The sequence below is a fragment of the Pogoniulus pusillus genome, chromosome 13, assembly GCF_015220805.1.
Source record: "Pogoniulus pusillus isolate bPogPus1 chromosome 13, bPogPus1.pri, whole genome shotgun sequence".
NCBI lineage: Eukaryota > Metazoa > Chordata > Aves > Piciformes > Lybiidae > Pogoniulus > Pogoniulus pusillus.
The window spans coordinates 21,695,897-21,718,799 of NC_087276.1; the positions used below are offsets into that span (position 1 = coordinate 21,695,897).

At 56.5% G+C, this 22,903-nt stretch overlaps 1 protein-coding gene across 1 annotated transcript in view; it reads left to right on the forward strand.

Moving 5' to 3' along the window:
* Nucleotides 1–22,619, forward strand: part of PKD1 (polycystin 1, transient receptor potential channel interacting) — a 102,611-nt gene extending 79,992 nt beyond the window's left edge. The window contains exons 23-46 of the mRNA XM_064153480.1: nt 118–720; nt 1,202–1,358; nt 2,387–2,639; nt 3,253–3,448; nt 4,718–4,888; nt 6,188–6,331; nt 7,252–7,462; nt 7,765–7,891; nt 8,762–8,878; nt 9,761–9,810; nt 9,987–10,189; nt 10,929–11,034; nt 11,637–11,755; nt 12,049–12,251; nt 13,012–13,206; nt 13,710–13,849; nt 15,281–15,408; nt 16,150–16,315; nt 17,010–17,135; nt 17,741–17,915; nt 18,311–18,598; nt 19,511–19,645; nt 20,225–20,539; nt 21,841–22,619. Coding sequence (XP_064009550.1) covers nt 118–720; nt 1,202–1,358; nt 2,387–2,639; nt 3,253–3,448; nt 4,718–4,888; nt 6,188–6,331; nt 7,252–7,462; nt 7,765–7,891; nt 8,762–8,878; nt 9,761–9,810; nt 9,987–10,189; nt 10,929–11,034; nt 11,637–11,755; nt 12,049–12,251; nt 13,012–13,206; nt 13,710–13,849; nt 15,281–15,408; nt 16,150–16,315; nt 17,010–17,135; nt 17,741–17,915; nt 18,311–18,598; nt 19,511–19,645; nt 20,225–20,539; nt 21,841–22,413 — 4,901 coding nt within the window. The 3' untranslated portion in view covers nt 22,414–22,619. The remainder of the gene's footprint in view (nt 1–117; nt 721–1,201; nt 1,359–2,386; nt 2,640–3,252; nt 3,449–4,717; nt 4,889–6,187; nt 6,332–7,251; nt 7,463–7,764; nt 7,892–8,761; nt 8,879–9,760; nt 9,811–9,986; nt 10,190–10,928; nt 11,035–11,636; nt 11,756–12,048; nt 12,252–13,011; nt 13,207–13,709; nt 13,850–15,280; nt 15,409–16,149; nt 16,316–17,009; nt 17,136–17,740; nt 17,916–18,310; nt 18,599–19,510; nt 19,646–20,224; nt 20,540–21,840) is intronic.
* The last annotated feature ends 284 nt before the right edge of the window (nt 22,620–22,903 follow it).

The following is a 22,903-nucleotide window of genomic DNA, read 5'->3' on the forward strand; positions in this document are numbered from 1 at the left end:
ACTTGTACCTCTTCTACTCTGGCACTGCCATCCCTACCGTTCTGTGATCCAGACTGGAGCAGCTGTGGAGGCTATTGACCACTTCTTCTCTTTGCACCTTTCTTTCTCTCCTGGCAGGTGACCTAATTCATCTTGTCAACACAGTTTCACAAGAATCCAAGCCCCAGGAGCTGCTCTCTGATTCCCACAATCTGCTGCTGGCTCCCAAAGCCTACAACCTGTCCTCCAGCTTGATGCGCATCCTCATGAAGTCTCGAGTGTTGAATGAAGAGCCCCTCGAGCTGGTGGGAGGTGAAATTAAGGCCACAGGCAAGAGGTCTGACCCCTTTAACTTGCTTTGCTATGAAAACACACCAAACTGCCAGTTCTCCATCCCCCAGGCCTTCAACACCACCCTTTCCAACCTGACCGACGTCATTCAAGTCATGTTCCAAGTGGACTCCAATCCTTTCCCTTTTGGTTACATCAGCAACTACACCGTGTCCACCAAGGTGGCCTCCATGGAGTTTCAGACACACAATGGGGTGCAGATCCCCATTGGCAGCCTGGACTCCGAAAAAGCCATCACTGTGATGGTGTCAAACAACACAGATGCAGACAATCTCTCTGCTGGCACTGAAGTCATCGAGCCAAGAACTTCTGTGAACCTGATTGTGACGATGGAGAGCAACAACAGAGAAGCAGGCCTGCACTTCCAGCTCACTTACAGAGTCCTGAATGGTAGGTCCAGGTCTTTATGCTCTTTGCTTTTCTGCCCATGGGAGAGAAGGGCTGGCAGGGGAGAGCTGTGTCCATATCTGGTGCAGGAGGGGATATTAGGTGTAGCCAGCAACTTCCACACTGCATGGTTGAGGTTCTGGCTGTCACAGACATTATCTAGTCCCCAGTGCCATCCTTGCTTGGGGAATTCTGTCTCTCAGCAGCTTTTGCTCTTCCCAGCCTTTCTGTTGAACCCTGCTGTTAGCCCTGGAGGGAACTGGTCCAGTCCCTCTCTTGGTCAGGTATAGTGGTAGCCAGAGTCTCCTCCATAGAGATCTTCTGAACTGCAGGCTGAGAGAGGACAGTCTGGAAATGCATTCCTCCCTACTTTCTGTGTTGCTGATGCTTCTCCATGAGTATCTTCTGCTGGCAACAGGCTTCTGGTCAAGCTCTCCCTGGTGTTTCTGAAGGGCTTTTGGTTTCTCTCCCCCTCCCCACACAGATCACTACCTGGCCAGCGAGCCTGAGCCGTTCATCATGGCTTATCTCCATCATGAGCCAGAGCCTAACGAGCACAACTGCAGTGCCTCCAAAAGAATTGGCCTGGATGCCCTGGCTGGAAGTGACCACAAGCTCTACACCTTCTTCACCTCACCCAGGTGAGAGGAGCCTGTCATAGAATTGTGGAATTTGGTTGGAAGAGACCTTTGAGATCATCCAGTCCAACCCTTACTCCAGCACTGCCAGGTCACCACCAAACCATGGCCCTCAGCACCACTTCTGCACAGCTTTGAAACCCCTCCAGGGATAGAGACTCCACCACTACCCTGGGCAGCCTGGGCCAGGCCTTGATAACCCTTTTGGGAAGAAATTGCTTTTCATTCCCAGGCTGTCCCACAGTGTGAGTGAAGGATGCTGAGAACCTTCCTATGGTTTCTACCAAGCTTCTTGACAGGATTTGTGCTGTTGCAGCTGTCGACAGTGATTCTCTATCCTTGGAAGAGACAGCTTTCCTGGGCAGGATGTTACAAGCTCCCTACACCCCAGCACTGGTACCTTTTCTACCCTGGCACTCCTACCTTCACAGACGTCTTCTGCCACTGGTGCAGAAGCAGCTCAGTGCTCTGTGGTTTGACTTTGTCACCTGGAAGAGGGAGAGTTCCACTTCCTAGAACTGTAAATCCTGTTCCCTACACATATGATGACCCTCACCCAGTGTCTCTCTGGGGATGGGGACAGACTTTTGAGCAGGGCCTGTTGTGACAGAACAAGAGGTAATGGTTTGAACTAAAAGAGAGAGATTCACACTAGAGAGAAGTAAGAAATTTTTGACCCTGAGGCTGGTGAGACCCTGGCCCAGGTTGCCCAGAGAGATGGGTGATGTCTCATCTCTGGAACCATTCCAGGTCAGGTGGACTGGGGCTCTGAGCAACCTGCTGTAGCTGGGGATGCCCCTGCTGACTGCAGTGGGGTTGGATTAGATGAGCTCTAAGGGTCTCTTCCCACACAAGCCAGTCTGGGATTCTGTGAAGTCACACTTCACTGACTGGGCCTTCCCTCTTGTCACACAGGCGCTCGCCTGGCCCGGCAGCAGGGTGCTTTCCAGGGATGCTCACCCATCAAAGTGGGCTTTGTGCTCCTTCACCAGGCCTTCTAATGATGTCCTTCCTGTCCTTCCCTTCTCCAGAACCGATGACCCAATGCAGAAATACTACTTCAACATCACCAACCATTTCAGCTGGTCCCCAGTGGAGGTGACCCTGGGGCTGTACACCTCCCTCTGCCAGTACTTCAGTGAGCAGGAGAAACGCTGGAAGACAGAAGGCATCATCCCTTTGGAAGAGACCAGGCCAGACCAGGCTGTGTGCTTGACCCAGCACCTCACTGCCTTTGGGGCCAGTCTGTTTGTCCCCCCAAACTCCGTCCAGTTCATCTTTCCAGTGAGTAGGACAAAGCACTGTAGCATGGCCATGAGCAGATTGCTGTCACCAGGCTCCCAATAGCTCCATGTTGAAGGAAGGACCTTCAAGATTGAGTCCAACCTTAACCCAGCACTGTCAGGTTACCACTAATCCATGGCCCTCAGCACAACTCCATGGCTTTGAAACTCCCCAGGGATGGAGACTCCACCACTGCCCTGGGCAGCCAGGGACAGGTCTTGACAACCCTTTTGGGGAGCAAATTGTTCCTCATGTCCAACCTAAACCTTTCCTGGGGCAACTTGAGGCCATCTCTTTTCCCATCACTTGTTCCACAGGATACCAACCCCCATGTGGCACCAGTCAGACCCAGAAGGTCTCCCCTCAGCCTCCTTTTCCCCAGGTTGAACAAACCCAGTTCCCTCAGCTGCACCTCACCAGCCTTGTTCTCTAGACCCTTCACCAGCTTTGTTGTCCTTTTCTGGACCTTCTTGGAGTGAGGAACCCATTTACCTGTAGTAACCATGTCCGTGCACAGTGACAAAGCCAGGAAGGAGGCAGCACAGCTCCTGGGGAATGGAGGTTCCTCCTGGAAAAGAAGTAGTTGCTTTCAATATGTTTTGGTTCTTTCTAGGCTCAAGGGCCAGGTCTCAACTACATTGTTCTGCTGACCTGTGCTGTCTGTTTTGTCACCTACTCGGTGGCTGCGCTGATCGTGCACAAGCTGGACATGATCGACGTGAGCCGCGTGGGGGTGATCCCCTTCTGCGGCAAGAACGGGCTGTACAAGTATGAGATCCTGGTGAAAACTGGCTGGGGCAGAGGCTCAGGTGAGGCCAGACTCTGCTCCTCTGCTTGATGGCATCCGTGTGGCTTGCCTGAGGTCTCACATCGTGCAATCACTGGGGTTGGAGGAGCCCTCCGAGGTCAGCGTTGTGCTGGTTTGAATCTCCAGCAGGAGTGGCTCTGTGCACAGGCTCCTGATCATGGCATGGTTTGGGTTGGAGAAGCCCTCTAAGATCATCAAGTTCAACCAGCAACCCAGGACCACCATGGCCACGTGTGCCCATGGGCAATGTCTATGTGGTTTTTGAACCCCTCTAGGGATGGTGACTCCACCACCTCCCTAGGCAGCCTGTTCCCATGCCTGACCACTCTGTTCCCCTGCAGGTCCCGGCCCTGGGCTGATGTTTGATCAGTTCAGGGCTTCCCACACCATCACATTATCACAGTGTGACAATGGGGCAGGTCAGGCTTGCTCTTGAGAGGGGACAAGCAACTGCTGCTGGAAGGAACCACCCAGGACAGACACACTCCTGCCCTGCATACCTGGGCTGGTCTGAGGCACAGCCAAGAGGCAGCAATTGTTCCTCATGTCTGACCTCCCAGAGCAGTGTTCAGGTCCTGTGGGCCCCTTAGATGAACCATTTTGCCGTCCTCCAGCTTCCATCACTTTGTCCCACCGTCTGAATCTTTCCCAGCAGCGTGAAGGCAGACAGCTTGGCTTTCTGATCTGGGTCTGGGTTTGTAGCTAGAGCTGCCAGAAACATCACTCTGCCCTTAGGAATCCTGGCAGGTAGGATGGGGAAGCTCTCTAAACAAGGTTGGAGGTAGAGTTGCCACCATGTCACTGCCAGAAACCTGCTCCTACAGCTTTTAGTGTACTTACTAGTTTCACTGGGAGCAGCTTTCTCCTGAAGACCATCCAGGTTGAGCAGGTGGAGCAAGAAGCACCTGGCAGCTGGTACCAGAGACCAGTCAAAGAAAACAAGTGCTTGGTGGAAAACCCCTCCAGCATAAACATCTCCTCCCATCAGGGTGTTATCGAGGCAAGGAATGTCAGCTTCAGTCCCCTCCAGAGAGGAAAACCATGAGCATGCCAAGGTCCATGCACCAGGCCAAGCTGAGCAGCTGCCCTTGCAGGCTGTGTAACAGCATCCTGGGGCGTGGCATGGCTGTGGAGCATTTCTCTTCCCCTCAGGTGGCCATTCCGAAGGCTTGTTGGGTCTGGTGCCAGGTTACCAGCAGGAGAGCAGGGCTGGAGAACTGCTCCACCTTGGAGCTGGACTTCTCTAACTGAGCTCTGTGAACTCTGCCAGGTACCACAGCCCACGTGGGGATCGCCCTGTACGGTGTGGACAACAGAAGTGGTCACAGACACCTGGACGGGGAGAACGCCTTCCACCGCAACAGCCTGGACGTCTTCCAGATCGCCACCGAGCGCAGCCTGGGCAGCATCTGGCGGATCCGCATCTGGCACGACAACAAAGGTGACCCCCGAGGGGCTGGGGACACACCACCTGCCTGGGCCAGGACTGGGCTCTGCTCTACCCAGGGCCTGGGCCAGGAGAGACGAGACCTGGGCCTGCAGTCCGGATCAACTGCCAGCCAGGAGTAGGGAGGTGATCAGATCATGCCCCTGTGCTCAGCACTCCTGAGACCACTCCTCAAGTACTGTGTCCAGTTTTGGTCACTGCAGTATAGGAGGGACATTGAGGTGCTGGAGTGGGTGCAGAGAAGGGCAACAAGGCTGGGGAGAGGTCTGGCAAACATGACTTGTGAGAAGCTGCTGAGGGAGCTGGGAGTGTTTAGTCTGGAGAAGAGGAAGCTGAGAGGAGACCTTTTTGCCCTCTACAACTACCTAAAAGGTTGTAGTGAGGCTGGAGCTGAATTACTACTGATAGGACAAGAGGAAATGGCCTCAAGTTGTGTCAGGGGAGGTTTAGGTTGGATGTTGGGAGTAAGTTCTTTCCTGAGCGGGTGGTCAGGCACTGGAACAGGCTGCTCAGGGAGGTGGTGGAGTCGCCATCCCTGGAGGTGTTTAAGAGGAGAGTGGATGTGGTGCTTGAGGCTATGGCCTAGTGATGAAGGATGCTGGATGAAGGTTGGACTGGATGACCCTGGTGGTCCTTTCCAACCATAGTGATTCATAGTGATTGGATGTTGTGCTGAGGGCTGTGGTTTAGTCAAGGACTTGTCAGTGTGAGACTAATGATTGGACTCAAGGAGCTTGAAGGTCTTTTCCAATCTAAGAAATTCTGTGGTCTTGTGAATCCTGTTGGGACACTTTGGTCATCCACTAGCTTGGAGGGTTGCTGGGGGGAGAGCACTGGAACAGGTGGCCCAAAGAGGTTGTGGATTATCCCTTTCTAGAGGTGCTCAAGGCCAGGTTGGATAAGGCCTTGAGCAACCTGCTCTAGTGGGAAGTGTTCCTGCCCATGGCAGGGGGGATTGGAACTGGGTGATCATTATGGTCTCTTCCAACCCAAACTGTTGTATGTATCTGTGAAGATGAAGCCTCCATCCTGAGGAGGTCTGCTCACCTGCAATCCCAGTCACACATGATGCAGCATGCTGGGACAGTCTGCATGTCCAGATGGCTGAGAAGGTGACCTGGCTGTGCCCAGCCTTTCTCCTGGAGACCGTGCAGTCTCCCAGGAGAAGAGAACATCACAGGATGACTTCTGCTGTCCCACCAAGGGGCTCTTGCATGGTTCTCTCAGCTTTGCAGGTCCACACAGACATTTCATGTCTCCATGAAATACAGTTCTTCATCTCTCCACTTGCAGGCCTCAGCCCCTCTTGGTACCTGCAGCACGTCATAGTGCGGGACCTGCAGAGCAGCAAGAGCTACTTCTTCCTGGTGAACGACTGGCTGTCGGTGGAGAGCGAGGACAACGACGGCATGGTGGAGAAGGAGGTCTATGCTGCCAGTGAGTGCTCACCCAGCCTCTTGGATGGGGTGCTGGAGCAGCATGGCCCTTCTCACTGCAGGGAGGGACAGGCCACAGCACAGAGAGCACAGAGCCTTCAGGCTGCCTCTTCCTCACTGCACTGATGCCTCATGGAGCCCAGCCCTCTGCTGGGTCCTTTGTGCTAGACAGGGCATGGCAGGGACCCAGCTGTGCAGGAGGGACCAGTGCTCTGCTGGGTCCTTTGTGCTAGACAGGGCATGGCAGGGACCCAGCTGTGCAGGGGGGACCAGTGCTCTGCTGGGTCCTTTGTGCTAGACAGGGCATGGCAGGGACCCAGCTGTGCAGGGGGGACCAGTGCTCTGCTGGGTCCTTTGTGCTAGACAGGGCACGGCAGGGACCCAGCTGTGCAGGGGGGACCAGTGCTCTGCTGGGTCCTTTGTGCTGCATGGCAAGGACCCAGCTGTGCATGAGAAACCATGGAGAGGCAGTGGGGGCACTTCCCTGAATGTGGGGTAACCTTCTGGTGGCCTTTCAGGACTTAAAAGAGCTGAAAAGAAAGCTGGGTATAGACTTTGGAGCAAGGCTTGTTGTGACAGGACAAAGGGTGCTGGTTTGAAATTGAAAGAGGGAGATTTAGACTGGAGTGAAGGGAGAAATGTCTGACACTGAGGGTGGTGAGAGACTGGCCAAAGGTTGCCCAGAGAGATGGGAGACTCCCCATCCCTGGAACCATTCCAGGTCAGGTCGTTTGTGGCTCTGAGCAACCTGCTCTGGTTGGGAATGCCCCTGCTGACTGTAGAGGGGTTGAAAGGGATGGACTTTAAAAGTCCTCTCCACCCCTAACCAGTCTGGGGTTCTGTAACACTGAGGTGTGAGGAGGGGCCAGGGCATGCCCAGCCAGGTGCCCTCCGCAGTGCTCTCTGTCTCTTTGCGCTCAGGTGAGACAGAGCTGAGGAGCTTCTGGCGGCTGTTCCGAGCGGAGCTGCAGCGAGGCTTCTTCGAGAAGCACCTCTGGCTGTCGCTGTGGGACCGCCCGCCCCGCAGCCGCTTCACCCGCCTTCAGAGGGCCACCTGCTGCTCCCTCCTCATCTTCCTCTTCCTCTGTGCCAACGCCGTCTGGTACGGCGTGGTGGGCAACGTTCACCTCAGGTAACGCCCTGCCCCTTGCTGCTCCGCTCAGCCCTTCCTCGGGGGCTTTCCTGCACTTCCCATCGCAGCCTTAGGGCTGCTGGGAATAGGTGGCCTTGAGTCATTCCAAAGAAGGTGGGACCAGGACGTGGATGACCAAGGGCAAATCAACTTTTCCTCCATCCCTGTTTGACACAGCCCATGCCTCTTTCCTTCTCTTGCACATCTGGGAGGCCAGCTGTGCAGTTTTGTCTCCTTGCCCAGCTGGCAACCCCGGGTAGTCCTGCTAACGCTGGTCTCTGGTCTCTTTTGCTTCCCTCCAGCAACGGGGCCGTTTCCAACCTGATCCCAGTTAATGTGGACACAGTGGCTGTTGGTCTGGTGTCCAGTGTGGTGGTCTACCCTCTCTACCTGGTCATTTTATTTCTCTTCCGGATGGCTCGTGGCAAGGTAATGAGGAGAAGTAGTTGCAGGCTGCTCAGGTGGCTGTGATGTCACCAGGTTTGCTCACCCGAGGCTAGGTTCTGCTCTTCATGGTACATCATTCCTCCTGCTGGTCCCTGGAGTTTCATAGTTCTGCCACTGCCCTGCACCATGCCCTGCACCCTTGCCCCCAGCAAGTCTCAGCCTCCCTCCTGAGGTGGGAGCAGCCCCTGATCTTGGAGGTCCCTGCCCACACAAAGCCCAAGTGGGCAGGTTTTAAATGTGTCAGAGAAGTGGTGGAGTTTCCATGTCTGGATACATTCAAAACCCACCTGGATGTGTTTCTGTGTGGCCTTCTCTAGGTGACTTTGCCTTGGTGTGGAGGTTGAACTCAGTGACCTCCAGAGGTCCCTTCCACCCCCTGCCATTCTGAGATTCTGTGAGAGATGCTCCATGGATCACTGCTAGTGAAATGCCTGCTCTGGGTACAGACTCAGCTGCCTGAGCAGGAGCTGGTTAGGAGCTGTGAAGGGGATTAGCTGGGGATTTAACGACTGGTTAGACCCAATTAGCAGCCTCATTAAATCCTGAAGCTCAGGGACTGATGAGAAGCAAATGTATTGGATTAGTTCTTGCTCCTGAGAGCAGTCTCTTGCTTTGCCTGAAGGTTGGGAGCTATGTGGCTTCCTTGAAGCTTGTAGCTGGGGTTGTCTGGGTGGCACTGGGCTGTGGTACCTGTGGATGGCAATGCTCAAGGTGCCTGGCAGGCTGTGGAGGATGCCAGAACTCTATCTGCACAAGCGTGGAGCAGGGAGCTGATGGGTTCTGCTGAGCAGCAGGACTCTGAGCCCATCTCCACCCCTTCCTCTTCTGCTCTAACCTTCTGGTCTCCTGCAGGTCTCCATCAGCCCTCCCCTGACCCACTCAGACCAGCAGTCCTTGGAGATTGACAACTACCTGGACTCTTCAATCCTTGACAGCTCCTTCCCCACCTTCCCTGGGCTCCGGGCAGAGGTAACCTGCTTCCCACCCCAAAGCTAGATGGGCTTGCATGGGTCTCTGCTGCCCTGTGTGGACACAGTGACCATCCTCAGCTGGTGTCTCTGGTGATGAGGGACAGCCACAGCCCTTCATCTCTCATGCCAGCCCCAGGTACTGAGCACAGGCTGTCTCCACCTCTTGCTCTGTCTTGGGTTGAGAGAGGCGATGCTGCCTCTCTGCTCTGCAGGACCACACCTGCAGTGCTGGGGCCAGCTGTGGAGTCCTCAGCACAGCAGAGACTTGGACCTGTTAGGGCCAGGGGAGGCCACAGCAATGATGGGAGGGCTGGAAGCTTTCTGCTGTGAGGCCAGGCTGAGAGAGTTGGGGTTTTCAGCTTGGAGAAGAGAAGGCTTCAGGGATACCTTCTGGTTGACTTTCAGCACTTAAAGGAGCTGATCAGAAAGCTGGGGACAGACCTTTGAGCAGGACCTGTTGTCACAGGACAAGGGGTGATGGCTTGAACTGAAAGAGGGAGATTCAGACCCGAGAGAAGGAAGAGATTTGTTACACTGAGGGTGGTGAGAAACTTTCCCAGGTTACGCAGAGAGGTGGGAGATGTCTCCACCCCTGGAACCATCCCAGGTCAGGTTGTCTGGGGCCCTGAGCAACCTGCAGATGTCCCTGCTGACTGCAGCAGGCTTGGACTGGATGAGCTTTGGAGGTCCCTTTCCACCCAAACCAGTCTGGAATTCTGTGATTCTGTGCATTTGCCAGCATGCCTGGACATTATCTCCTGGAGGTGTGGCCCCAGGGCTAAGAGCAGCTCAGGCTCCAGCGACTCCTGATGGTGACAAGCTGCTGGTTTAGCCAGGCACCAGGCACCATGTGCCTGAAATGTCTCCTCTTCCTCCACAGGCCTTCTCTGAGCAAACCAAAACAGATCTGTTCCTGGAGGACTCCAAGAGGTAAGTAGCTTTGTGGGGCTGGAGCAAGCAGGAGTTTAGTGCCATTCTGTGCTTCGGTGGACTGGGGCGGTGCTCCCACAGCTGTTCCTCTTCAGGGAGCTCCTGCACACAGGTTCTTTCGAGCTTCCCATCCCCTCCCCACACCTGGGTGCACTCATTGCTCTGTTTCTCCACAGCCTTGTGCGCTGGCCCTCCAGCGAGGCCCTGCTCAGCTGGCCAGACCTCCTCAGTGACCCCTCCATCATGGGCAACACCATCCAGAAGCTGAAGAGAGGCCGGGCCAGCCGTCACCTGGGCCTGGAGGCCCCGCTGGCTGCCGAGGAGGACAGCTTGCCCCTTGGTGTGCACCAGGGCCAGCCTCGCTATTTCTCGGCCTCGGGTGGGTGTGTAGGCAGCCTTGCTCTGGGCCAGGGTTTGAGTGTCCAGTGAAGGGCAGCAGGAGCAGTCTGGTCCCTGGCAGTTGATGCTCAGTGCTGGAGAACAGTAGAGCCAGTCCCATCACTGCTGGCTCAGTGTGAAGGGCAGAGCTGAAGGGCAGAGTCTCCTTCTCTAGAGACATTTAACACCCATTTGGACACGTTCCTGTGTGACCTGCCCTAGGTGACTCTGCTTTGGCAGGGAAGTTGGACTTGATGACTTCTGAAGGTCCCTTCCAACTCCCACCATGCTCTGATTCTGTGGTTGCATTTTCTTAGTGGGGATTTCAGTCTGGGAAGGCAGAAATCCTGATGTGGGTTGATCTGGAGTGATCACCATGCTGCTGGCAGACCAGGAGCAAGGTCCTGTGTTCCCATGGGATCTGAGATAACCAGAGTTTCTTCACTGGTTGCAAAGCCACAACATGGCTCTGAACCTCTGTAAATGACTGGAAGCAGAGAAGAATTTGGCCTCCTACACCAGCAGCTTCATGGGCTCTGCAGCCAAGGTGGAGATAGATGAGAGCTAGGGAACAGGGAGGAGGGGGAGACTGTCCCCAACAAGGACCTCACACTGGCCCTCCTCCTCCTCAGTTCCACAAATGTGGCTTAGTCTGAGGGGCACAGAAGTGTCCTCCAGTGTGGTGCTGGTGCTTGGTGCTGTGCTCCTGCCAATGCTGTCTGCCCTCTGCCATTCCCCAGATGAGGACCTGATCCGGCAGATCCTGGCAGATGGAGCTAGTGGTATCTCCCACCCCCAGGACCTGGGGCCATACATGAGAGCTGAAACGGATCTGATCTCTGGCCTGTGAGTATCTGGGGAGCAGAATCGCCCTGTTGAGCCTCCTGGCCCTTGCCCTGCAGCCTAGCTCCACAGTGGTTGAGCTGAGCTGGGCTTTGAGACATGGCAGATGCCTGGGCCAGCCTTGTTATGGTCACTGTGTTCTTGCTGGCTGTTAATCCTGCAGCTCCAAAGCCAGAATCAGAGTACAGGTCTGGTGAGGAGCAGCTTGAAGAAACTAGGGTTATTCAGCCTGGAGAAGATGAGCCTGGGGGAAGACCTTCTGGGTCTCTACAACTCCCTAAAAGGAGGTTGGGGCCAGGTGGGCATCAGTCTCTTCTCCCAAGGAACAAGTGACAGGACAAGTGGAAATTACCTCAAGTGGCACCAGGAGAGGTTTAGGTTGGACATGAGGACAAATTTCTTCCCCTTGAGGGTTGTCAAGGCCTGGTCCAGGCTGCCCAGGAGTCCCCATCCCTGGGGGGATTTCAGAGCTGTTGAGATGTGTTGCTGAGGGCCGTGGTTTAGTGGTGATCTGCAGTGCTGGAGTAGTGTGTGGACTCTGTGATCTAGAAGGTCTCTTCCAATCCAAACCATCCTACAGTTCTGTCCCTGCTTTGCCTTGGCAGCTCCAGCGTGTTCGGGGAGAAGGTGGAGACTGTCATGATGCAGAGGTTGAACGACAAAGGCCAGAGCATGGCAGCTCCTCCCAGGGAAGTGAGCAGATCAGCCAAATCAACATGGACAGGTATGAGGGCTGCAGTTTGCTCATCCAGGCCAACTTCCCTGCAGCCAGCAGGGACATCTGCAACTAGAGCAGGTTGCTCAGAGCCCCAAACAACCTGACCTGCAATGGGTCCATGAATGAGATATGTCCCACCTCTCTGGCCCACCTGGTGTAGATGTTTGGGATAGGCTCTCCAAATTCAGCCAGGACTGGTGGAGAGCTCTCTGCTGGGGTGACTGGTGTGCCCAGCCCGTCCTCTGCCATTGGGAGCTTTCTGCAGTAACATTTCCACTTGTTTTCCTTCCTCCTAACAGTTGCAGACCAAACATTCAGGAAGCGCTTGCTGCCACCCTGGTGCTCCCACCTGGCTCATGGGATCAGTCTCCTCCTCTTTGCCACCTCCACGGGGGTCTCCGTGTGGATCGGGGTCGGCTTTTCCTCCAGCGTTGCCCTCATGTGGCTCATCTCAGGGATATTCAGCTTTCTGGCATCCTTCTTGGTCTGGGAGCCTCTGAAGGTAAGGGAAAGAAGAGGACACAAACATGTGTCTTCACAGGAGGCCACAGCTGGAGTGCCAGGTCCAGTTCTGAGCTCCCTGGTTCAAGAGAGACAGGAAACTGGTGGAGAGAGTCCAGTGGAGGCTCCAAAGATGCTGAGGGGCCTGGAGCAGCTCTGTGAGGAGCAAAGGCTGAGAGCCCTGGGGCTGTTGAGCAGCCCCAGAGGAGATCTGATCAATGCTCAGTAAGAGTGTGGGACAAGTTGATGGGGCCAGCAACAGGGCAAGAGGCAGTGGGCACAAACTGGAACTCAGGAGGTTCCATCTGAACAAGAGGAGAAAATTGTTTGGTGTGAGGGTGCTGGAGCCCTGGAGCAGGCTGCCCAGAGAGGTTGTGGAGTCTCCTTGTCTGGAGAGCTTCCAAACATTGTGATCCTGGGCAAGCTGCTGTGGGTGCCCTGCTTTAGCAGAGGGATTGGACTGGCTGATCTTCAGAGGTCCCTTCCAATCCCTACTCATCTGGGATTAGCTGTAATTAACCTCCCATGCAGATATTAACCTGCCTGTCAGAGACACTGCAGGAACTGAACACTGCCTCATCTCCGTGTCCCTGCGGGATGCTGCACACCAGCAGCAGCAGGAGAGGCAGGGCTGGTGGCAGTTTGCTTTAGAGGACATCTGGCTGCTTCAGGAGTGCTCTGGGGCTGTGCCCTGGTGGCTGTGGTGCTGGAAGGCCCACAGGAGCTGCTCTGCAGCCTCAGCACTCTGCTTGTCTGCCCAGGTCCTGCTGGAAGCCCTCTACTTCTCGCTGGTTGCCAAGCGCCTGCACCCCGAGGAGGATGACACTCTGGTGGAGCACCCCTTTGTGGAGCATGTGTCTGAGAAGATCAGCAAAGTCCGACCCCCACAGGGCTTTGCCCTTTTCCAGGCTAAGGAGGAGGCCAGGAAGGTCAAACTGCTGCACAGAATGCTGAAGGTGAGCCACTTCCTTACGCCTGTGGTGCCTAGGGCAGAGTGCTGGCTGCAGGAGCTAAGATTAGTCTTTGTGTGCATCCTCCCAGTCCACCTTTGATCACCTGCATATCTCCAGTCTCTGCCTCAGTTTCCCCATCTGTAAAAGACTGCTGGTGATATCCCTCTTGTCTGTGGAGATGTGAGGTGGCTGGAAAGCAGAAGCAGAGAGGGGCTGATTTTGGGTGGCCAGCACATTTGACTCTGCAGCTGGAGCATTTGGGGGTAGGGTGAGGTTTGCAGCGTGGAGCAGGCACCAGCCTGCATGAGTCATTAGCTGAGGTTTGGAAGCTTCCTATTCAGGAGGAGAAGTTTCAGTGTCTTTGTAGCTCATCCTCCAAGCTCAAGCTAAAGGAAGCAGCTGCTAAAGGCTGGAAGCCCACGTGGCTCTGCTGGGAGCTGAGGATAGAAATGAGGACCAAGCTCCACTTGCTTGGGTGCAATCCTTCTCTGCTCTCTGCTTGCCAGAATTTCCTCATCTACATGATGTTCCTGCTGGTGATCCTGCTCACTAATTACGGAGATGCCTCCCGCCACAGCAGGGCCTTTCTTCTGCAGAGCTCCATCAAGCAGCAGCTGGGCAGCAAAGAGTTCCTCTGCATCAAGAGGTAAATGGGGCTGAGCAGGAGGAGGAGGAAGAGCTGTTGCTTTATACCAGTGAAGCTATGCAGGGCTGAAGTGAGGAGTTGGGGAGCAGCTTATGCTCCACAGTTGCTCCTATAGAGCAATGGTTTGGGTTGGAAGAAACCTTAAAGCTCATCCAGTTCCAACCCCTTGCCAGGGGCAGGGACACCTCCCACCAGCCCAGGCTGCTCAAGGCCTCATCCACCCTGGCCTTGAACACCTCCAGGGAGGGGGCATCCATAGGCTTCCTGGGCAACCTGTTCCATGTCTCACCACCCTCCCTCTCAAGAATGTCTTCCTATTCTGCAGGCTCAATCTCCCCTCTTCCAGCTCAAAGCCATGGTCCCTTGTCCTATCACTCCCAGCCCTTGTCAAAAGTCTCTCCCCATCTCTCCTGTAGCCCCCTTCGAGTACTGCAAGGCCGCTCTGAGGTCTCCCCAAAGGCTTCTCCAGGCTGAACAGCTCCATCTCTCCCAGCCTATTGCCACAGGGGATGTTCTCCAGTCCTCTGATCATCTTCACGGCCTCCTCTGGCCTCTCTCCAACAGTTCCATGTCCTCCATAAGAGGCTCTTGGCTCTGTGGTGAGCACCAGTGCTCCTGGAGCCAGGCACCCACACATGGCATGGCAGTGAGCAGGTTCCTTTTGCTCCCCTGAAGAGCAGAGAGACCTGAGGGGGTTGAGAGCTTTAATTAAGGAGTTGTAATGATCTCCCCAGTACTTTTGTCTCTCTGTGTCACCTGCTCTAAAGGGACCAAGTTTGTTCTGCTTCCAGAGCTTACAACTGGCCTAGGAATAAACAGGGTCAGGAGAAACAAACCCACACCTCAGGTACCAACACAGAGTCCTGTCCCTGCTCTGCAGAGCTGCTTTAGGTAGATGAAGCTTTCCCATCTGGCTCTCCACACCCCTGTGAACTCCAGCAGCCTGGACTGGCACTGAGTCTGCTGGGCCAGGGACTGATGGTGCCTAGACCTATATCACTACAGACCCCTCTATTCTTCTCTACAAACAGACCTGGCTTGTCCCAGCCTCCCAGAGCCACAGAAGCTTTGGGTCACCACAGTTTGCATCTGGAATGGTTCCAGTGAACTTGGAGTTTCTGGGGCAAAGGTGGTGTGAAGGGAAGGAGCAGAGCAAAATCAGGTCCTAAATATTGTCTCTTTTCCACTGCACTGCCACAGCCCCACTGGTCTGGCCCTCTTCCAGGTGCCAGGTGAATCTCCTTTAGGCTTAGGACATTAGGTAAACGTTTTCCTGACCCCAGCCCAGCTGGCAATGCTGCTTCTGGCAGCTGGAGGGAGGGCAGCTTTGGTTAGCTCTCCAAACCCGAGCCCTCTGCTCCAGGGGAAGCCCAGATGGTGATGAGTGAGACCTCCAGAGCTGCCCCTCTCACACCTTCTGCCCTGCTGCAGGTCGGATCAGTTCTGGCTCTGGATGTCCCAGGTGTTCCTCCCGTACCTCTACAACAACCGCTCGGCTCAGGAGAGCTCCAGCACCACGCTGGGCACTGCGCGGCTGCGCCAGCTCCGCCTGCAGGAAGGTACCTGGGGAAGGACCCTGGGCACAGGCTGGGTGGTGACGTTCCTGGGAGGATGAAATGGCCAAGGCTGGGTGCAGCTGGGGCTAAGGGAAGCAAGGCAGGGCTGACAGAGGCAGGTTTTCCATTCGGATATGTATTGGTTCTGCTCCCGTGGAGCTGATCAGAGGATCACAGAATGGATTTGGTTGGAAGGGATCTTGAGGGTCATGGAGTCCAACCCTTACCCCAGCACTGCCAGGTCACCATTCAGCATCACATCTACACAGCTTTGAAACCCCTCCAGGGATGGGAACTCCACTACTGCCCCTGGCAGCCTGGACCAGGCCTTGACAACCCTTTTGGGGAAGAAATTGTTCCTCACATCCAACCTAGGCCTCCCCTGGCACAACTTGAGGTCATTTCCACTTTGTCCTGTTACCTATCTCCACCTCACTGCAACCTCCTCTGCATGAGTTGTAGAGAGCAGTGAGGTCTCCTCTTAGGCTCCTTTCCTCCAGGCTGAACAACCCCAGCTCCTTCAGCTGCTTCTCCCCAGAGCCATTCTCCAGACCCTTCACCAGCTTGGTTGCCTTTCTAGGGCTCGCAGGGATTTGAAGAGAGATTGACTTGATTTGTGGAGTTGTCAGTGAGGATGTGGAGGTGCAGGGGGCTTGTGCAGAAGGGAAACACCAGGTGTGACAGCTCAGCACTGCTGGGCTGCATTGGGGTCCCCATGGGGTGACAGTGTTGGTTTCATTCCAGCTGAGTGCCAGCACAGTGTCCAGGACATCCTGCACAGCATGGGCAGGGCTGGCAGGAGCTGCACCGACCCTCACAGCTTCTCCACTGCTGACTATGGAGCTGGCTGGGAGAGGGCAGCTGTGAACGTGACTGCTGCATGGTCCTACTCACCGCCTGACCTGACAGGGTAAGGAGCTGCCCAGCCTGCACCTACACCTCCTGCTCTGTTCACCAGAGGTGTGGCATCTTTCCAGTTGATCTGGTGCCCAGGGGGTGCTTCCCAGCCTGGTCCCAGTGAGGCCAGCTGCAGCCCCTGGAGCCTGGCAAGGTGCAAATAAGCACAGAAGTGCCCAAGGCCTTCCCTGGACTTGTCCACTGTGGTGATATGAGTGGTGGGAGGCACATTGCTGCTGCTCATCCAGATTGCCTGGAGATGGACATGCCACCTTGGGCTGCCTGAAGGGCAGCATCTTGCTGTCCTTGGGCCTGGGGGCAGAGCCAGGCTGCAGGACAGGGTCACCCAGCCACCCATGGGGACCACAGAGCAGCCCTGGCTTTCTGGTAAAGAAGCAGGTTGTGGAGATTGGCTTCGACCAACATGCTGGACCTTAAATCAGTGCTGAGTTCCGCTCTGGTTTCTTCCTGGAAGCATCTTCATGGAAGTAGGGACCAGAGGGGCTCGGGGTTGCTGGGAACACTGAGGTGGCTCAGTGCATTGAGGTGGATGCAGCATGTCTTGTGAGATGAATAGCGAGACGGCTGTCACCCCTGGATGTGCAGCACTGCGGCCAGGGTCTCCTCTGCACACTTGTTTCTGTCACACAGGAGGAGGGCAGGCCAATGTCCTTCAGCTCTCAGCCCTGGCTCCCCTTCCTCTGCAGGGTCTGGTACTGGGGTTCCATCTCCTTCTACGACAGCAGTGGTTACGTGCAGGAGCTGGGCCCTTCCCTGGAGGAGGGCAGGGCTCAGCTGGACTTCCTGCAGCAGCACGCCTGGATTGACAACATGTGAGTGTGGCAGGGGGGGAGGAAACGTTCTGATGTCACTTAAGTTTTCAAGGGATGCTGCTGGGGTGTCCCTGGGGGAGAAGGATCTGTGATCCTACCAGTGACAGCAGAGGTGGTGTTAAAACCATAGAGCTACTGAGGGTGAAAGAGACCTTTGAGCTTACCAAGTACAACCACTTGCCCACAGCTCACAATCCTACCACTGCCACTAACCCGTGGCTAATCCCTCAGCACCACACCCGTGCAGCCTTTAAACACCTCCAGGGATGCTGACTCCACCACCGCCTCAGGCAGCCTGTTCTAGTGCCTGAGAGCCCCCTCTGGGAAGAAACTGTTCCTCACCTCCAACCTAAACCTCCCCTGGCACAGCCAGAGGCCATTTCCTGTTGTCACTTACTGCACCTGAGGAGAGACCAACCTCCACCTGTCTCCACCCTCCTTTCAGGGAGCTGTAGAGAACAAAAAGGTCTCCCCTCAGCCTCCTCTTCTCCAGACTAAACAACTCCAGGGGCTTCAGCTGCTCCTCACCTGGCCTGAATTCAATTTCACCAGTCTGGCTGCTCTTGGTGTTGTCCCAATGCCCTGAGCTGCTCTCCCCTCCCCAGGAGCCGTGTGGTCTTTGTGGAGCTGATGCAGTACAACCCCAGTGTGGACCTGCATGTGGCCATCACCCTCCAGCTGGAGTTCCTGGGGGCTGGCCAGGCCATGGCTGCTGTCACCATCAGCCCCTTCCCGCTGCTGCGGCTCAGCGAAGGCGTCACCCTGCAGCTCCTCATGATGGTCAGTCTGTTACCTCTCCTCTGCTCCTCTTCCCTCTTGGTCACTGCACAGAGGACCCTGGGCTCCCAGAAGGGCAGTGTTGGTCACTGTGGACTTCTTTCTGAGGCCACTTGTCCCCAGAGGCCTGCCCGGGCTAGGGTTCACTGTGAGCAGAGCCTTGTGACCCTGGCTGCTTCCACTGTGCCAGGAGTGCACTGGACGTGGTCTGGGGAGCTTCTTGAGGGAGCCATGAAGACGTGGAAGGACTCAAGGGATGCTCCAGCTGCAGGCTGCCAAAACTCAGCCTGGGACATGAGCCTTTTACTGTTCCTGGGGTGGTGCAGGGTCCTCCAGTGCAGCACAGCAGCCAAGTGGTGCCTTCTCCTTCCCTGGTAACTTCTGCATTCCTCCCCCAGGTCTTCCTCATGATGTTTGTGGTCTATTTTGTGGTGTCTGAGTCACTGTCCATCAAGAAGGAAGGCAGAGCCTACTTCACTCTGTGGGGCAACTATGGCCAGTGGGTCTTCATCCTCCTCACCACTTGCACAGTGGTGGTGCACCTCAGCCAAGCCACCCTTGCTGACCAGCAGTGGCTCAAGTACCTCAACAACCGCAAAGGTTTCACCAACTTCTACCAGGTGGCCTTTCTCAACAGCATCTTCAGCACCTTGGCTGCCTCCCTCCTCTTCCTCTTGACTGTGCAGGTATGGAGAGGGTTGTGTGGGAGCAGCACGCAGACAGAAATGTTGCTGTGGTCCTCCTATGCCAGTTTGTCATCCTTGCACAGCCCCATGGCAGGGGCAGCAAAGGACCTTGCTGTAAAGAGGCAGGACTGTGGTCCTGCTGTGCCAGGCACCGATCAGACACAAGAGAGCTGCTGCAGGGCAGAACCACACCCGTTTCTGCTGGAGACACTTCAGGTCTCTAAAGCCTCTCAGACCTCAGTTCCCTCAGGGTCTTCAGCCTCATGAGGCTGATGGGCTAATGTAGTCTGCAAGGATGTGTCCTCTGCTCTGCTGGAGTGTGAACTTCTCAGGCATGTAGAAAGACCATTAAAAGAAGCATATCAAAGGAGGGGAGAGATGGAAGCTCAGGTTTTGAAAGCAGGAGGAAACCTTGTTCTGTACAGATGTTGACCACAGCTGTTTTAAAGGCATCCAGGGGGGCTGAAAGCTTAGCACATTCAACAGAGATCAGAGGTTTGTAACATGATGGAGCTTCAAGTGCCAGAGCTCTGCTTCACCCTGGTACTCCTTGGAGGTCCACTGAGCTGGGGAGGGAGCAGAACTGGTTCCGCACATGGAGACTGAGGCAGCAGTGAAGCAGCTCCAAGGAGAGCCCCTGTGTGCTGGTCCTGTGGCCTCCTGCTTAGTGTGAATCATGGAATCACAGAATCATTCTGCTTGAGAGAGACCTTCAAGACTGTCAAGTCAAACCGTTGTATGTCTGTAGGACTCACATGCTGTCGAGGGCCTGCACCTACAGGCTCAGGGCAGACCACACCAAAAGGTCCATTCCCGATGCCAGGGCAGGGATGGTGTGGAAGAGGCTCTGCAACAGCACACTGGGCTGGCAGGACCTCAGGGCACCTCACGGCCTCCTCTCTCCTGCTCTAGGCTGCCCAGCAGCTGCGCTTCGTCCGGCAGTGGTCTGTCTTTGGGAAGACCTTTCAGAAGTCCATGAAGGAGCTGCTGGCTGCAGGGCTGGTGTTTACCCTCCTCATCCTGGCCTATGCTCAGCTTGGCTTCCTGGTAAGGACCTCCTGTCCCCACATCACCTTGGAGAGTGGCTGTTGGCAGCAAAGGCTGTCCGGGCTCATGTCCTGCCTTGCTCCTCACCACGCCACAGCTGTGGGTCCTCAGGGACGCTCTTGTCTGTCACCAGCTAGGTACCTTTGGCCAGGGGTTGTGTCTTAGGCCTGTCCCTGTCCCAGATGATTCATGGCCACCCCTCAGGGCTCATGCTCTGCAAGTTGGGATGGCAAGTGTTGGGGGTCAGGGCTTGTAGTGATGGGAGGAAGGGCAAATGCTTTGAGCTGGAAGAGGGGAAATTTAGACTGGAGATTAGGAAGAAATTCTTGACAGGGAGGGTGGTGAGACACTGGCACAGGTTGCCCAGGGAGGCTGTGGGTGCTCCCTCCCTGGAGGTGTTCAAGGCCAGGGTGGATGAGGCCTTGAGCAGCTTGGGCTAGTGGGAGGTGTCCCTGCCCACACCAGAGGGGTTGGAACTGGATGAGCTTTAAGGTCCCTTCCAACCCAGCCCAAACTGTGATTCTTGGAACACTTTCCCACTGACCCCTTCCCATTCCATCTCTGCTGTCCACTCTGCAGCTCTTCTCCTCCTCCTCGGAGTCCTTCCGCAGCGTCGGCAGCAGCCTCCTGCTGCTCTTCGCCATGCTGCGGGGCAGCGCGAGCCTGCGGCCCTGCCTGCCCGACTCCTCGGGCCTCTGCTGCCTCTTCTGCTCCAGCTACATCGTCCTGGAGGTGTGGGTCGTGCTGAGGCTCTTCACCGTGGTGCTCATCTACAGCTACCGCGAGATGCACTTCGAGCTCTACCGCCCTGCCTTCGAGCCCCAGGACTACGAGATGGTGGAGCTCTTCGTGCGCAGGCTCAAGATGTGGATGGGCTTCAGCAAAGCCAAGGAGGTGAGCAAAGCCTGGCAGAGGCCATGCAGAAGAGGCCCTGCAGCAGGCTTGCAGAGAATCAGCCTGGGGTTTGGTTCAGTGGTGGCGGCTGAGCAGTAGCGGTGAGGCAGTGAGCTCTAGGCAAGCCTCTGGGTTTGGTCACCTCAAAGGCCTCTTCCAACCTCAACAGCTCCATAGTTCTGTGTGCTAATGTCACAGAATGCCAGACTGCTTTGGGTGGGAAAGGGACCTTTAAAGCCCATCTAGTCCAACCCCCCTGCAGTCAGCAGGGACATCTGCAACTACAGCAGGTTGTTCAGAGCCCCAGACAGCCTGACCTGCAGTGGTTTTGAGACTGGGGCAGCTCCCACCTCTGTGGGCTCTCTGGGCCAGGGTCTCACCACCTTCAGTGTCAAACATTTCTCCTGTGTCTAGTCCACATCTCCTTCTTTCACCACCCTTAACCCTTCCTTTGTTTCTGGCTATTTCCTGCTGCTCTTCACAGTCAGGTTCCCCTGGCAGGTGAGGGCTGGAGCAGTGACTGTTCCTGGAGGCCCAGGAGCCGGGTTAGTGATGAGATGCTGCAGGGGCATCTGCTGCCAGTTCCGTCCCACAGTTCTGTGTGTTTTAAACTGGGATCCGTCCCTGACTCAACCAGGAGTGGCTCAGAGCATCTCTGGAGCTGTCAGGGGCATCGTTCCCAGTTCCCAGCTCTAGCGGCAGTCTGGGCTGCATCCAGTGCAGTGTGGCCAGCAGATGGAGAGCAGGGAGTCTGCCCCTGGGCTCTGCTCTGGGGAGACCTCACCTGCAGTGCTGTGTCCAGCTCTGGAGCCCTCCACACAGGAAGGACATGGACCTGATGGAGCAGGTCCAGAGGAGGGCCACAAAAATGATCAAGGGGTGGAGCACCTCTTCTATGGGGACAGGCTGAGGGAGCTGGGAGTGTTCAGCCTGGAGAAGGCTCCGGAGGGACCTCAGAGCAGCCTGAAGGGGGCTAGACAAGACTGCAGAGGGGCTGTCTATGATAGGATGAGGGGCAGTGGTGTGAAACTGGAGCACGGGAGATTTAGGTTAGACATCAGGAAGGAGCTCTGCACAATGAGGGCGGTGGGACCCTGCAGCAGGCTGCACAGGGATGTGTTCGAGGCCCCACCCTTGTAGACATTCGAGGTCAGGCTCGATGTGTCCCAGGGCAGCCAGCTCTAGTTGGAGGTGTCCCTGCTGCCTGCAGGCTGGAGGAGATGCCGTTTGAAGGTCTCTTCCCACCCGATGCAGCCTGTGACTGTGACTCTGAGGTGTCTCTGTTCCCTCTGCTCCCCCAGTTCCGGCACAAAGTGAGGTTCGAGGGCATGGAGCCGCTGCCCTCCCGCGACTCCAGCGACTCCAAATCCTTCCGGGGCCCCACTCCCAGCGCCGCCTCCGACAGCTCCAGGGCCTCCACCTCCTCCAGCCAGCTGGACGGGCTCAGCCTGCTGCTGAGCGCCCGCGACAGCCTGGAAGTGGACGCGGAGATCCAGCGGCTGCTGTCGCTCTTCGAGCTGCTGCTGGCGCAGTTCGACCGGGTCGCGCAGGTGACCGAGGACGTCTGCCGCATCGAGCGCCAGCTGCGGGGCTCCCGCCGCTGCCGCCGCCGCGCCCCCGGCCCGCCCGAGCCCGCGGCCGGCAGGTACGGGCTGGAGCAGGGACCCGAGCCCGAGCCCTTCTCCGGCGCGGAGCCGCGGGACACCCCGGGCAGCCGGGGCTCCGTGCCCAGCCGGCTGCTCCGAGCTCGCCGGGGCATCAGCGTGGCAGCCTCGGCGCCGCCGCCGCACAAAGGCTGCCCTGCTGCGGCTCCGGCGGTGAGGAAGAAGCGCCCCCTGCGGGCCAAGAACAGGGTGCACCCCGCGGGCAAGTAAAGGGGCCGGGGCTGGACGTGGCGGGGGAGCAATGCCCGCAGAGGGCAGAGAGAGGTCTGCAAAGGGTGGGCTGTGCCCACTGCCGCCCAGACCTGGAGCTCAGGAGCTGCTGCTTCGGCAGGCTCCTGCCGTGGGGGCTGGACCTGCCGGGGCGTGCGGGGCCGCTGCCTGCACTGAGTCCGGCGCAGCTCCACCGTGCTCCACAGAGCAGCGCTGACCTCGCTGCTGGGGCTGCCCAGCACCTGGGGTTGGGTGGAGAAGGCTGAGCCTTTTCCCCAGGGAAGGCTGCACGAGGTGTGGTCAGCAGAACGTCCCCCGGGTGGGGGTCAAGGCAGTATTAAAACGTTGTGTTGTTTTTGGTTCTCTTCAGCTGGCCCCGTTTGCATCGCAAGGACACTTTACAGGGGGCTGCTGGCACGGGGGGGCCGGTACGAAGCTCCCCTCCCTTCCCTGCTGGCTGTGCCAGGTGGGAATGGGCAGAGGAGAATCC